This window comes from Macrobrachium nipponense, chromosome 1 (assembly GCF_015104395.2).
Source record: "Macrobrachium nipponense isolate FS-2020 chromosome 1, ASM1510439v2, whole genome shotgun sequence".
Lineage (NCBI taxonomy): Eukaryota > Metazoa > Arthropoda > Malacostraca > Decapoda > Palaemonidae > Macrobrachium > Macrobrachium nipponense.
The window spans coordinates 150,947,526-150,964,150 of NC_087200.1; the positions used below are offsets into that span (position 1 = coordinate 150,947,526).

The following is a 16,625-nucleotide window of genomic DNA, read 5'->3' on the forward strand; positions in this document are numbered from 1 at the left end:
TTAAGTCAACGCGTTTAGGAAAAACATGACATAGAATCGACTTTGCGACTTCGTTCACTTTGATATTTTTAACGATACAATAACTACATTTTTTGTACTACTAAAACCATCTTCACATAAGTAATTTTTCGTAAGATATGTGTTGTTACAAAAGCTAGTTTATACATAAAAGGCTTTTATAATTTAAGTCACCATATACATATGTACCCAAACTCATTGTGGGGGAATTTACTACTGTTTCCTCGGATATTGAAATACTTTAGCATCATTCAAACACTTTAATAATATAATGCATAAATACTAGGCTATACATATTTACATCGTATACAAATACTACATACAGTTATATACACATACTTTTATATACAAAGTTAACAGTTATATACACATACTTTTATATACAAAGTTAACAGTTATATACACATACTTTTATATACAAAATTAATCATATGAGTAGTGATCAGACGACAGCTGTGCACTGGACTACGTACGTACTATGTACTTGGAAGATAAAAAAACAAAACAAAAAAAATTTTGTTGTTGTTAGTCGCCGGGATAGATTAACATTTTTCCAGAGATTAAAGAGCTGAATTTTTCTTTTGAAGGTATGTCAACCGCGTTAGTAAATAGATATCATCTTCTAATGAATTTTTTTTTCTCTTCTTATTGCGGAAGAATCTTCAAGCCATTTTGCATTCAAAGTAATGAGAAGGAATCATTCTATTCTTCATGAAATCAGTAAAATACTTACACTAATAATAAAAACTAAAACTACGTACTGTATGCAAAACACATACATCATCGTTAGCTTCGTGTGTGTAAACGTTCATTCTAAGAAATTACAGAGTAGTATAAACTAACAACCTGATTGGTTGGTTGGTAGCTATGGAGATCTGTTATCCAATGACTGCCCTCTGCTTCTGTTCTATTTATAGACATACGCCATGGATGGCACTAGGTTTGAACGTTACCATGTTCGTGATTTTCTGACTGCTGACGGCAAAAATTACTCAATAATTTTCTTTATATAATTATTCCTTCGTGAAAACAATAATATAATATCGCGGTTGACATACCTTCAAAACAAAATTCAGCTTTTTAATCTCTGGAAAAATGTTAATCTATCCCGGCGACTAACAACAACAAAATTTTTGTTCGTTTTATCTTCCAAGTAGTACGTACGTAGTCCAGTGCACAGGGCTGTCGTCTGATCACTATTCATATTATTAACTTTGTTATATAAAAGTATGTGTATATAACTGTTAACTTTGTATATAAAAAGTATGTGTATATAACTGTATGTAGTGTTTGTATACGATGTAAGTATGTATAGCCTAGTATTTATTGCATTATATTATTAAAGTGTTTGAATGATGCTAAAGTATTTCAATATCCGAGGAAACAGTAGTAAATTTCCCCACAATGAGTTTGGGTGCATATGTATATCTAAGATGACTTAATTATAACAGCCTTTTATGTATAAGCTAGCTTTTGCAACAACACATATCTTACGAAAAATTACTTATGTGAAGATGGTTTTAGTAGTACAAATGATAGTTATTGTATCGTTAAAAATATCAAAGTGAACGAAGTCGCAAAGTCGATTCTATGTCATGTTTTTAACTTTAACGTATAGTGGTATGAAAAACACCAGTGTGTCGTAGCGATGCGTCATCAATATAGTGGTATGAAAATACCACATGGTGTTGTAGCGATACGTAATCACAAAGTACAAATCCTTTTCCCGGACCATCCTCAGAATTTTACGACTCTTCAACTTCAAGATCGATATGGTAAAATATATTATATAGTCATACTTATTGTTAAAATTCACAAGTTGAACTGCAAAACATTATTATATTTTGATTGTTTATGTACATAAATTATTTTTTTTGTGTTTTTACGGAATGTTTTGTTTTGAAAAAATAATAAACCTATTAGTGAACATATGGAGTATTAATTGTCCCACTATTTTATTATAGGTGATCTTAATTATCTCACATTCATTTAACAGTATTATATTAATATTTCTTTAAATAAACTGTAATTAATAAATAACAATAATGAAAAACATAAAGGGAAAAAAATGTTTTTGCTGCAGTAGTGGTGTTTGTTTGATTATGCATCTGACCTCACGTTCCGAAATCTGAAAAATTCCAAAAAAACCGAAACATCGGAATGTGTGTGTACTGCACATTTTTTTAAAACACGCACACAATGTCTACACATTTACTGCAAATTATAGTACGTACGTATTTATTCCTGAGAGAGAGAGAGAGAGAGAGAGAGAGAGAGAGAGAGAGAGAGAGAGAGAGAGAGAGAGAGAATGATTAAGGACTCCAAGGCGTGTTATTTTTACAATTATTTTATTATTCCTTTGGGATTTTTTTTTTTTTAAATCTTGAGATTTTCTATTCAATTTCTCGAGATTAATAAGAAAATTACCGTAAATTGACTAGCATCAGGCCCCACACATCTGAATGACTCGGCCATTAGCAGGCTAAACCACCAACCTTATGAACTTGCTGATACATGAGATACATGACAAAACACAAAACCACTGTTTATTGGTGAAAGAAAAAAATTAGGGGGTTGGCACGATATGGGAGATTGCACGTTATTCGAGTATATACGGTATGTGGGATTTTTTTTAGCCTTTTATGGAAAAAACAAAATCTAGCAAGAAATTGCCATTCCCAGTTGGCAACACTGGCCTACAAACGTTTGTTTGGTGTTGTTATGAAATGTTGGTGTGCAGCGCGTTCTTTAAATTGTACCCATATAAACGGAGTTAATTATGTGGCATCCAAAAGCCCTGATTCTTTTACTCTTATGGGAAAGACGCCTAAAGGTCAGATGAAGGTTTTTAACGTGGAATATACTAGTATTAACGTGTTGTGACGAAGGGAAGAGATGTTTCGCTGCATACTGTTGGTAGCATTATCGTTATTATATTACTGGATTGCACTGCAAAATCGTCGCCATCTTTTATCAACATAGATTGTTGGTGAGTACCCATATGATTTACATATTTTGATAGTTCTCTTACACTCATCCTCTCTTTCCTTGTAAAAAAAAAAGAGGCCCCCCCACCATGCGTATGTAGGCTTCTAGCTGTAATCCCTAGGCTAGTAGGCTACATACCTATGTACAGTAGTACATATACTACATTTATTTTTTAAGGCTAATTTTGTACAATAACTTTAAAACTGTCTTGAATTTAGTTTTAGGTGATAGTTGAAAACATATTTGGTGTTTGACTAAAGTAGGCAGTTATAAACATTGGAATAGTGGTCTTGGGTGGGTTAACTATTAAAGTAGGCAGTTTTAAGCAATTTTGAGGGGGGTATCAGGATAACACACGGGTTATTTACTTATCACTTGGGGGGGTTCTTCTAGGCCCTATCCCCCGTGGATAACGAGGCCCCACTGTACTCTTGTGACAGTTTTACCATCCGTTGTCCCTCCCGTGTCCCTCTTATATTTTCACACTGTAGCTAACTCTTCAATTACTTACTTAATTACTTTCTCCATCTAGTGTTAAACAAGTTTAATTTTACTCTTGATGTTCAGGAAATCTTATTAATTTTATCGTTTTAAGGTTTCTCATAAGCTTTGTAGTTGTCTTCTTTTGTTGTTTCCACTGTTTTATCAAAATCCACAAGTTATCTTCACCTCTTTATTCAGTAGAGTCCCAGAGTACTAGTACTATTGTTCTTTTATTCCATGTTCTTCAGCACTAATACTACTATGTCACTTTTAATGTGTTATAGTAGTATATACTTTATCCCCCTTATCCTTTACTATCTTCCCCCTTTTGTTCTTAACATAGCTATAAGAGCTTTCTCTGTCTTATAGCTATATTAAGATTCTGTTTCCTTTTCTCCAGCATCATATTTCCCAATACTAGTTTCTGCTTAGCTGCCCTCATCCCCCTGTAGATTCCTAATGTATTCTTTGCCTGTCCTCTGTCAGAACGTGAAGCACATCTCCCCTTTCACATTCTGCACACCTTTGTTCTATCTCCATATCTGTGCACCCTTTCCCAGATGTTACACCATAGACACTTTTGACATCTTACAAATTATTCCTTTTAGCCATTCTATTATAGGTATTTGAAATTGCTTTTCTGGCTAAGGTTTAGCTTTCCAAAATATGTATAGTAGTTATTTTATTGTAAAATTCCAAAATATGTATAGCAGTTACTTTATTGTAAAATAAATTGTCTTTATGATTTCTTTTATTATTTTTGGTACCAAGCAGATCTGGGTTCTACATGAGTGAAATGTTATACTTGTATGGGTGCATGGATCCTCGTGTAAGGCCCCTTGTGTTCACAATCCGAAGCTGGGCCAAGGATCGTCACATGACTTCTCCATTTGCTGGAAGGTGGATCACTAATTTTAGCTTGACTCTTCTTGTGCTGTTCTACCTCATGAGAACATCCCCTCCTGTTATACCTCCATTACAGACATTAATTAAGCTTGCAGGTAAGTATAATCCTTGGATTAATGTCCACTATGGTACCTTTTTTTATTTAATGTGTATTGTATTACATTTTTCAAGAAGGAAAAGAAATTAATGAATCATAGTGCCCGGGTGACTAAATAGATGACCCTGTTTAAGTTATTCTGCACATGTAGCTGAAATTTACTTTTTTTATGTGTGTTTTGTAAATATATCTTTTGTTAAATGTTTAATTGTCCAAATACTCTCTTCTAGGATCTAGTGATAAACGTGAAACAAATGGTATCAGTTGTACCTTTTTGAGAGACTTGAGGACATTGACTTCTTCTGATAACAAGGATACTTTAGAAACGTTATTAAAAGGATTTTTTGAATTTTATGACAAATTTGACTTCAAGGAAAGAGGCCTTTCAGTTGTCAGTGGTAGTGATTTCATCAAACCTGAACACAAGGCACTTTATATACAGGTAATGAACCTTTAGCTTCATGTGCTGATTATGATCATTAAATGAATTTAAGGAAAACTTGCTTATCTTGTGCTTATATGTCTTCTTTTTGTAAATGAATACTGTATATCAGACTATGTTATTATATAAAAACTAAAGCTTAACCCTTATAGGCCAAGCTAAAGTATACATTAAGAACCCCCTAGACCAGGCAAAAGGTTGGCCTATTTAAAAAAAAAACAATGGAAAGAGGAAGACACAAATGCATATGGTATAAGAAAAGAGATTCTGGATAATTTTCTGTACCTTCCACAGGAAGTTGAAAGTTAGTAATTTCCAACCCTATGTGGGGCCTCTTCTCCAAGACACTCATAAAAATAAGCTAATTGTTCATACACGGAACAAACCTGGGGTCTTAACATTAGAATAAATCTTCTAGCACCAGATGGAAACTTAAAAAATTCAAAAGAATTGTGTATACAAGGAAATGGTGGCATCTCCTCTCTGTCATGAGTTTGATGGAACATCCACAACCCAGGTTGGGCATCATGACATCTCAGTTTTCTTCTTACTACTTTTGAGCGAGATGAAGGTTTTGTGTGCTTGTAGTGAAGAGAGATGAGTTATCTTGGATTCCCTTAACCCTTCTGCTAACTCCTCTAAATCCAGGAAACCTCAGAGGTTATGGCCTGGCGTAGGTGGTTTCCTTTGTTCACGCTTCTTTGCCTCCACAAATACTGATTCTCATTCAGCATGCAGTAGATACAGAGCAAATGTATGTAATACCACTAATCCTTGTTTAAAGTATTGTCCTTGGTTGGTGGCTCAGTGGGAGAGGTTCTCTGAGGAGGGTCAGCACAAGAGGGAGATGAAGATGCCATCCTTGTTAGTTGGTCCTTCATCTCCTTCATCTTTTGTTCAGCCTCCTCTTGAGGCTGTGCCTTCTTTTGAGAGGCCATTCCAGGCCATCTCATACATAACAGATCTGAGTGCGAAAGTATGGTAAATATTCTTTTGGTGAGAAGAGATGCGGCCATAGCCAAGGTGGCACAGTCGGTAGATATGGATTCCTTATTATCACTAAGGAATGGTGATATTCTAGAGTCTCTGTTGCTGTTGCTGAAGAATATGTTGGAGGCAGCCATTGGCAGGACAGACTATAATTACCTGTTGTATTAAGTTTTCAGTTTAAAGTGTGATGGTTATTTTTTATTAGCATACTGAGTGTTTTCAGTTACGTATATGGTATTGACAGGGTTAAGTGAGGAGTTGCCTTTCAACACCCTAGATTATTTTTTACTCTTCATTATATTTGGGTTTCGCCACTATGTATTTTATCAGAATGTGACTCTGTCATACTCTTGCGTTCATACTGTGGTGCTGTACTAGTAAACACATAAGCTCCTTGTGCATTTCAATTCTCCAACCTCCAAATTTCCACCTTTATGTCTTCAGCAGTAAATTTCAGAAGGTTCTTGAATATACATATACTTATTTGAGATGAATCTTACCTACTGTTAAAGTTAGCTATATCTCCCCTCCAATTAGGCGAGTCGGCATTCAAACAAAAAATCGAATGGCTGCCTGGATGACTGTCTAGTTTATCTGTTCTCCACCAGGTGTGTTTTGAATGTTTTAGCTCTTGTTAGAATTCTCCTTGCCGCCTTTGCGGTTATGCAATTGTTGGTATTATGTGAAATTTAGCTGCATTACTCCTGTTTACGGTATTGTAATCACTTTTTCCTAGGATATCTTCCACTGGAAGCAACACCTATAACATCAGACTATGTAGGAATGATTTTGGTGTAACCAGGATGTTGAAATTAGAAGTTTATCAACATTTGGCTTGTACTTGCAAGGGTACAGAGTGTCATCTTGGAACTTACCAGATGTGAAGAATGTAGGGAATTGTTCTGAGAAATGTATGCCTGAATATGTCAGGTATAGGAAAGACGGGGAACTAATAGATTGCAAAAGCAATTACTTAGGTCAGGACTTACACCTGTCAGTTCTATCCTACTTATTGTCGTTTCATCTGCAGCTATCCCTACTCAGACTAGGCATTGTTGTAGCGCTAGTATTGACTTCCTTTGTAGCTCCGCCTTCTGCTCCCCATTCGGTTCAGGAAAAGTGTAACGAGAAGTTAGAACATAACCTTAAACCTATTTTTAGTTCTATTACAAGTTGAACTAGGTTTGTGACGGGAACATTCCAAATCCCTCCGTAGTGTGCGCTCTTTTTCACATTAGTCGGTTCTTGGGACGATGGGGTTCTGTGCCCTCCAATACCTACTTCGCCCTTTTCATGGTCTGAATCTCTTTTAAAGCGTTCGCCTAAGGACTGTTCCGTTAAAGCGGTTGCATAAGGACCATTTTGGTACGTGTTTATCCTCGCTCCGTAGGCGCATTCTGCCATCATCAACACGAAGTTTAAGGTGTTAGCATGCTTAGGATTAATAATGATGTAGGTATAGACAATTTTGTTGAGATGATAATGTATCAGTAGCTAGTTTTACACATTTAGATATATCGACTCGGTCGACTGTTTATCACCCTCATGTTTTGGTTATTCTGAATTCTCATCTGCTAGCATATTCCTCTTTCTTTGTAATGCTTGTGTTTGTTCTTTGCCTGCTTTCTCTTTGGGATTGGCAAATCTCATATTACTGCCTTGGTTGATGTTCCTCTTTCAATTCTACACTGTCTGTAGCATCTAAAGTTCTCTCCAAGTTAGATATTATTCTAGCTTCAGAGCTTTCTAACAAAGTTTCATATAGGAATGCTTTCAAGTATGTATGTTCGCTTTCGGACAAGGAGGGAGAGTCGTTGTAAAAAGCGGACAAGGAGGGAGAGTCGTCGTAACTCCTCTTCCGCCTTCCTATCTTTCCCATGTTTTGGCGCCTCATTTTCTTTCCCTCAGTCGACTTGTGCAGACTTGGCCAAGTCCTGAATTACTTAAACTGTCTTCCTTTCATCAAGTTGTGGTGGATGCGATGCAGAACTCAGCTGCTGTCACCTCTTATCGACAAGTGTCGCTTTCTGTCAACAAGGGTTGCAGAAAAAGAGCAATCCTTTAAGCTCTTGTTTACCTCCTGTCGGTAGCTGTCTCCTCATGTCGCCTGCTGGGAGAAGAAGAGTTTGAAATGGAGTTGGAGGAACTTCTTTGGGCTGGTCGGTGTTTGTTGCAACATTACGCTCAGCTGTATCCTCATTTTTGAGGAAAGAGGCCATATAGAGAATATGCCTTGCTTGTCTTAGCGTATTTCGGTGCCCTCTAAATATTGGAGAAGAGAACCAACGCTTTCTCCTATTAGAGAGTATTTCATAACTTTTCTTGTCCTCGGACACACAAATCTCCCTTTAGGTCTGCCTTGGCTTTCTGTCTTGTCTTTTTAAAGTCGTGGAGAGCCGAAGACCGCCTCTTGCAGTACAAACGCTTATTGCTTCTTTAACCGTCTTTAGTACGAGGTTTGCTTTCTTTCTCTTTCCTATGGGGAAATGAACTTGAGAATGACAGACATGCTGATGGAGTTTCAGTCTAGCTTGTTGAGTTGTTACCTTTTTCTTAGCTACGTTGTCTCGTCTCTGCGACTGCTGAGAGAGGTGGAGGCACCAACCCAGCGAGTTTGTGAAGCCAGCTTTAGGGTTTGTCGCCAGCGGGAGTTTTTAGCGAGGAAGACAAATAACTTTTTTGATGCTGCAGAGTAATGTCCTCATGCTTATACTCACTCGGTTTGGAAGAAGTGAGAACTCTTTCGCTTCCTGTCTGATTATGCAGCTCGGTTTAAGGCGATAAGGGATTATCTATTGGTAGTCTTGTTTTATACCTTTCAGGTATAAGTGCAGACTCAGGTTCTGGAATATGGACAGTTGCAACCTCTTAATATGCATGGAGAGACTTGGGACCAGTACCTTACATGGTGGAAATAGTGAAGGGGAGTTGTAATTCTTTTTGGTTATCCTCCACTGGTTTAATCTCCCTCTTATAGCTTCCTTTGTCTTCAGCAGAAATCTCTCATAAGTTTCTTTTTAATAGGAGATTGTATATAGAGGGAATGATGGTCCAAGGGCAATTCTTTCAGACGAGCTCCATAAGTAATTGGAGATATTCTTGGACGTTTAGAGACTGAATAACAGGAAGTGTCTGCCCACATACTTTTTGGTTTTCTAGCATGGTTTTAGCGCCTCTTCTAAGAACGGTCAGACATGTGGTACACATGCAGAATGTATTCCACTTACCATTACATCCACAGTCATGCAAGTTCCTTCGAGATGTTTTTTACAAGAAGGTATATTGCTGTTCTGTGCACTTGGTTTGGGTTAGTGTGCAGCCCTCTATAAGTTTTGTCAGGGACTTGTTGCCCATTGGTGGATGGTGTCGACTTTTAAGGGGGAGCAAGGTGGGTGGTGGGGTACAAAACTTCTACTGAATCAGTGATTCAAGTTGGCCAACTCTGTCAACAGTATTCCAAAGGCCAAGGACCTGTTGCTTCTTCTGGATCCAATTTCTATGCATTATATTTTTAATTTTCTATTTTCCCTTTCTTATCTTGTGATGTGGGGAATGATACTTAATTATGCCTGCTTGTCGGTCAAAAATAAATAGGCACATGCTGTTTGAAGAATTGTAGGCCTGAAGGAAACTTCCTATATGGTAAGGACTTTTCCTTATTAGGAAACATGGCTTCACTGGGGATTTTTTTCAGATAATCATGCTCAATTAATGTAGTTTCAGCGTAAAAATTGCGACTTACAAATAACATTCATTAAATTTGTAAGTAATCCAGAATCATATTTGGCTCCAGGACTGTAGGAGGGACTCTGTAACCAAGAATTGTCCATTTTGTTTTTAAACCTAAGTCCAGGTTTGGTTTTTTCCCTCTTTCATGCAACACAAACAGAGTTTCAACTAGTGTCATTACACTTTCATGCAACATAGAATGGTCAACACTACACCTGGTAAAACTTTTTAGATGTCAGGGCAGTGGAAAGACATCAGGATGCTTAGCAGGTTTATTCCCGGTCAGAAACAAAGTCTTTGTGGGAAGTTTGCTGCTTTAAGTGAAATGAAACAATATATTTGTTTGATCATTCATTCTGTGGAAGGACAGTGTTTTGGGCAATTGGGGATTCAGGAAGAGCAAACTGCCTACAAGGGCCTTTACATCCGTAAGTTCAGTACTTGTTGGATTTAAGGAGCACTCATTTAGAATAACTAGTATGTAGATGAACATGGATATCTGAATGATTACTACTTCTTTGATGGCCCTCAGGCTTGAGCAGTGAATGTTTCCTTAAATATGACCTAATTCAGACTCATAGGCCTGCCCCTTGTATCTACTCTGAATACTATTGAGAAATTTCAAGTTCAAGAATTACTTAGTGTCTCCTGTAGAGCCCTTGTAGCCTCAGGGTGAATGATTTCCAGAATTTCCAATGCTCTTGGTAGGTGTCTCATTTTTCTGTTAAGAGGAAATCAACTCTACTACACAATTCCACACACTTCTATTGACTTAACTGTTTGAAGATGTTAGGATGTCCCCTCCCAATAATAAGATTTTCATTTGAGCATAGAATCTGTCCTTGATTTAAAACTGCCGTGGCTTGGGGTCAGAAGCAGTGGTCTGTGTATTGTTGAAGGTGCCATTCTAGAGGAATTTTCAGCACCTGGAACCTCTTAGACATCAATGTTTTCTGTTTAAGAGATAATAAGACTTTTCACTCTCGACTTCCAAAGTTATCGTTCTATACGTACTTTCCTCGGTATTACATCAAGTACTTTTAGATCTTGCTGAGGACCAGCACTGATTGAAGCCCCTTCATCTCTATATCAGTCTCTCTCTGGAGTTTAGATGCGGGTCTAAACTTTATCTGAATTTACTATAAAACCTTTTATTGTTCGTATGCGTACAACCTTCGATCTTAACAGTAGGATAATTTCTAGCGCCTAGCTGGATCCAGTTAAAAAGCAGGTGAAAGTAAGGAATCTTGTGATATCTGGCAATGCATGCGTAGATTGGGTGAAGAGTGGTCAAGGATCACGCACCTACGCCACTGCGTCAGTCTTTTCTTTAACCGCCTGGGCGAGAGTCGTGGTTGACCTCTCTCGGCCTTTACCCAGTTCATTGCCCATTTTGTTTGTGTTTAGTGTGTGTGTGTGGCTGATATTATGGCTTCCTCTGCTCCTTCTCGGCCTCGTCAACGTGTATGCCCCGGAATTCCAGGTTTTCCTGGTTCTCATTTTTTGGCTTCGGCGGCGACCAATCCCCACATCACATGTAGCAGGTGCCATTCTAATTTTTGTACTATAACAAATCCTTCCACAGAATGCCGGGCATGGCCTAAAGAGCAGTGGAAGTAATTTTATAGCAAGAGAGAGCATTGGAGGGTTTTGACTCTTCCTTCATGGGAAGGTTTTTCACCTCTTCCCGATGCTTCATCTCCTGCAGTATTCACCTCCCATAGTAGCATTGTGCCTGTGCCTCCTTCCTTTTCTTCCATTGATTCGTCGCTGGAAGTATCGGGAGGCCCCCAGGCTGATTTTTGTAATGTCGCCCCTTCTTCTTTGGGAGATAAATTGATTTCCGGGCAGGGGAAGGCTTTTTCATCATTCTCATTTATTCCAGAGTCGGAGGCGTCCAAAATGGCGGCGATTCAGAAGACACTCGGGCTAGGGGGTCCCCTGTCCTTGGAGGGGTTGCTAGCGCAATTTATGGAGGCTCGCTACCCCCTCCTCAGGCTGGCCAGGCCATCCCCCCTCCTCCCGGCCTCGTCTTTGTGGGTAGTCAAGGTCAGCCATCTTGTATTGCTCCGCCAGTGACTGTTGCCACTTCTTCGAGTCGGAGGGAAGCAGTGGCATCAGCCTTGTTGATGATGTCACTGGAACAGTCATTGCGTATTTCTCCGCCAGTGGCGTCTGCTTCCCCTTCAGACCGAGGGGAAGCCATGACGTCATCACCACTTGCGGTGTCACTTCCATCGATGACGTCACTCCCAGTCGTCTCCTCTGCACTGCCTCTCTCAGCCGTGACATCATCTCTGCTGCCCAGTTCGCTGCATCTCCCTTCCTACCGACAGCCCCCTTTACCTCTGCCCCTTGGGCCCATCTTGGCTTAAAGGAATGAGAGTGAAAGGGACGTTGGTCTTCTGACCTAGGCTGAGCCAAATGGGAAGGCCCTACCGAAATCAAACTCCTAGACGGCCTACCAGGCGACGATCTTCTTGACTGCTGCTGGACAGGGGGAGGAGGAGGAGCCAGACGTCTCCAAGGACGAGACTCCAACTAAGACACGACCTGGTGCACCAGTCTGTCTTTGGTGTCAGCCCAGCGCCGGTCTATCGCATTTTCGAGCTCAGTCTGAGGAAAAAAAAATTTGGACTCCAACAGATTTCCTTTCTCAATGCCAGCAAGGACTCTGTCAACTGATTTCTCCATCCTAGATAAAGCCACGTCTCTTCTAATCAGAAGAAAGTTAGCCGATAAATTAACACCGAGGAGAGCCATATACAGACCAGAAGTCCAGCCAAGAAACCGCCTGCAACATGGAGGCTGCCGTACATTCCAATGCTGAGGCATCTTGTGGAGACAAGGACGGAGCCACTGACCTCACCTGCTCTAAAGTCAATCCCGGCTTCAGGTAAATGAAAGCATATCCTCCAGATTCTCTGAAGTTCTTGGCTCTTCGGGAGGAAGTGCAGAAGATGCTGGACAAGGATGTGATAGAGGAAGTGGTGCGTCCGTCTCCGAGGTTTTACAGTCACATCTTTTTGGTGCCCAAGGTGTCGGGAGGATGGAGGCCTGTGATTGACTTATCCACCTTGAACCACTTCATCAGGAAGACATGGTTCAAGATGGAGGTGCTTAAGGGACACATACTTCCAAATCCCTATTCATCCGACGTCCAGGAAGTTCCTTCACTTCTCTCTTGGGGACAAGGTCTTTGAGTTCAAGGTCCTATGCTTCGGGCTGACAACAGCCCCTCAAGTGTTCACAAGGGTCTTCTCTCCCATGTCAAGTTGGGCCCATGTTCAGGGAATCCGTTTGCTGAGGTACCTCGACGACTGGTTGGTCTTGGGAGTTTCCAGGGAAAAGCTGCTGCAGGACAGGGATCATATACTTTGGTTCTGTCTGGAACTGGGCATCGTAGTCAACCAGGAAAAGTCAAACCTCATACCCAGTCAAAGGATTCTCTACCTGGGCATGGTCTTCGATACAACAGTGGCAATAGCTTTCCTGTCAGATCAGAGATTAGAGAAGTTGCGAGTGGTGGCGCGCGACTTTCTGTCGGAACCACATCATTCAACTCATCAGTGGCAGATTCTTCTGGGAGTGTTGTCTTCCCTGGAGAAGCTGATCCCTCATGGACATCTTCATCTTTGGTCTCTGCAATGGAGACTGGGAGAATTCTGGTCTCAGGCAGAGGACTCACCCCTGTTAAAGGTTCCTCTGTCTCTGGAAGTGAGAGAAGACCTTCGTTGGCAGTTGGACGACCGGAATCTTTTGAAGGATGTCCCTCTTCGTTCTCTTCCACTGGACTTCCTTCTGTTCTCAGATGCCTCCCTTGCAGGTTGGGGGGGGGCGTCATTTAGGCAGCCTCATCTCTTCAGGCGTTTGGAGTTTGGAGGACAAACAGCAACATATCAACATCTTGAGTTGAAGGCAACCTTCCTTGGTCTGAAGGAGTTTTGGGAGAAGGTAGAAGGTCATTCTGTCGTTCTCATGTCTGACAACACCACGGTGGTAGCCTATGTGAACAAAGAGGGAGGCCTGGTTTTTCGTCAACTTCACGCCTTGACTGTCGAGGTTCACTAGTGGGCGGTTAGCAATTTGGTAGAGCTCTCAGCCAGGTATATCCCAGGCAAACGGAATGTGGTTGCAGACAAACTCGGTCGTCGGGATCAGATCCTAAGCACAGAGTGGTCCCTTCATCAATTGGTAGCAGACAAGCTCTTCCAGGTTTGGGAAGACCCAAATCGGACCTTTTTGTGACTTGCTTCAACAGGAAGCTGGAGATATTCTGTTCTGTGGTCCCAGATCCTTTAGCATTAGCAGAGGATGCATTCCAACATCCCTGGGACAACCTGGAGGTGTATGCCTTTCCTCCGTTTTGTTTGATCCGTCGAGTTCTGAACAGGCTAATGAGTTCACAGGGTATCAGGGTGACTTTGGTAGCCCTTCTGTGGCCTCAGGCTGAATACTAGTTCCCAGATCTGCTGTCATTGTTCTGAGGGAAATTCCCCCTTGGCGACTTCTCCTGTGTCAGCCGTATGCGGAAAGGTTCCACCAGTCAGTAGAATCCCTGTCTCTTCACGTTTGGAGGCTATCAAGTATCTCCTCCAAGCAAGAGGCTTTTCTCAGAGAACGGCAGGACATATGTCCAGCAGTCTCAGAAAGTCGACCTCCGCAGTTTACCAAGGCAAATGGGCGATCTACTGTGATTGGTGTCGTAAACAGGGTTTTTCTCAACTCGCAACCTCAATTCAGCGAATAGCAAACTTTTTAACCTTCCTCAGAGACGAGAAACGTTTGTCTGTTCCTGCCATAAGAGGCTGCAGGGCGACCCTGAGTTTGATGTTATGCCTTAGAGGTATCAACATCTCTTCCTGGGAACTTTCCTTGCTAGTTAAGGGGTTTGAGCAGTTGAGTTCTCCTAGGGAGCTCAAGCCTCCGACGTGGGATGTTTCCTTGGTTCCCAAGAGCTTCACTAAGAGTCCATATGAGCCCTTGCGTCGCTCATCTAACAGGAACTTGATGCTCAAGACAGTTTTCCTCCTGGCCTTGGCATCTTCCTAGAGGGTAGGAGAGCTCCACGGTCTAAGCTGTGATGTGAAGCACACCAGGGGTTGGGGGTCGGTGTCCTTCAAATTTGTCCTGGAATTCATGGCCAAGACCCAAAATCCCTCCGTGCACGATGACAGGTTCACTTCGTTTTCCATTCCATCACTGAATGACTTTGTGGGTAGTGATGCTCAAGAGCTTTTGTTGTGCCCTGTCTGGGCCCTGCGTTGCTATCTTAAAAGGACTCGGCACCTTAGATCAGGCTGCCGCAGACTTTTTGTTAGCACAGGCCGTACGTAGAAAGAGGTGTCTAAGATTACTATCTCTTTTTAGATACGGGAAGCCATCAAACAGGCATACATGACTCTTGATGGTTTCACCACCACGTCTGTGCAGGCTAGAGCGCATGACGTTAGGGGTATTGGTCCCTCTCTGGCTTTCAGAAAGAACTTGGCTGTACATAGAGTGCAGAGTGCTGGTACTTGGTTACGCCAGTCCACTTTCACCTCTTTATATCTTAAGGATGTTGCCCACAGATCTATGGACACAGATCTGTGGTGGCTGCCCAACAGGTTGTGTAACTCATAGTTGCCCTTAACAGGGCACTTTTGTATCTTGCCTAACATGATTGTGTGGATGAGAGAATGAATGAGTTAGCTGGTCTCCTTCTTTCTCTTGTACCTTTCCTTCTTCCTTTGGGTGGGTTAAGGAATAGACATTCGCTGGACTGGTCTGATACAGATGAGTAAGGTAGTCATACTGATAATGTGGTCACTTAATATACAAATATCAAATCCTCTATTCGGTAGCATATGCTCCACTCCTTGGCATGGAGGAGTTGGGAGTAGTAAAAACCCTGGTGTATTGGTTTGCTATTGGACAGTCAAAGTTTCTCTTTGGTTCCCTATACAACGATTATCCCATATATCATTGTACATCACTCAGGGTCTGAGTGGTTAGATATCAATTTATCTGGCTTCTCAACAGGCTTCAGTCCCTCTCCAGAAGTCATTTCTTCTGGAAGCTGGACTGGTGGGTAGACCCCCAGCTGGTTTAGGATGTCTTGTACCTCCCTGCAAGTATGAGTTCTATCCTATTGTTAAGACCGAAGGTTTGTTCGCGTATGAACAAATGACAAATTTTCAAAGACAATTTGTATTTTTCATAGCTACAAACCTGAGGTCTTAACATTATACTGCCCGCCTCTAGCCACCCCTCTGTTTGTTAAGACATCCTGAGTTGGGAAAGACTGACGCAGTGGCATAGGTGCATGGTCCTTGACCGCTCCTCACCCGATCTACGCATGCGTTGCCAGATATCACAAGATTCCTTGTTTTCATCTGCTTTTTAACAGGATCCAGCTAGGCACTAGAAATTATCCTATTGTTAAGACCTCAGGTTTGTATCTATGAAAAATACAAATTGTCTTAGAAAATTTGTCATTTTAGCACTAGCAGCAGTTAATAAGTAAATTTATTGTCAGCCCTCTTCTTTAAGCTGGTGTGAAGGGAATGATATTTTAGCTTTCTGCTTTAGAGCTGAGGGCGATGTTAAGGCTATGCTTTACAGTGTCCTGTAAGAATTCCAATGTAACCCTTTAGTGGGGAAGAAGAGGAAACTTCTCTATCCTGTTTGGGCATTTAATATTTTTATCTTCCTTTTAGAAACCTTGAACATCTTTGTCAAAGGTTAATCCTGGAAGAGGTAAAGTTAACCTTTTGTTTTGTGGTTTTAGGAAACATAGATGTCGTTGTCAAAGCTTAAGCCTGGAAGAGGCAAAAATCAACCTTTTGTTTTGTGGTTTTAGAAAACCTAGCCGTCTATGCCAATGCTTAAGCTTGAAGGCAAAGTTAACTTTTTGTTATGTGGTTTTGGAAAACCCAGTTTCCTTTACCAATGGTTAAGCTTGAAGGCAAAGTTAACTTTGTTTTGTGG

General features: G+C 40.8%; 1 protein-coding gene across 1 annotated transcript in view; it reads left to right on the forward strand.

Moving 5' to 3' along the window:
• LOC135219760 (poly(A) RNA polymerase, mitochondrial-like) overlaps positions 1-16,625 on the forward strand; it is a 466,613-nt gene that overhangs the window by 240,229 nt on the left and 209,759 nt on the right. Inside the window, exons 8-9 of the mRNA XM_064256805.1 lie at positions 4,264-4,490; positions 4,723-4,934. Of these exons, the coding sequence (XP_064112875.1) occupies positions 4,264-4,490; positions 4,723-4,934 (439 nt within the window). The remainder of the gene's footprint in view (positions 1-4,263; positions 4,491-4,722; positions 4,935-16,625) is intronic.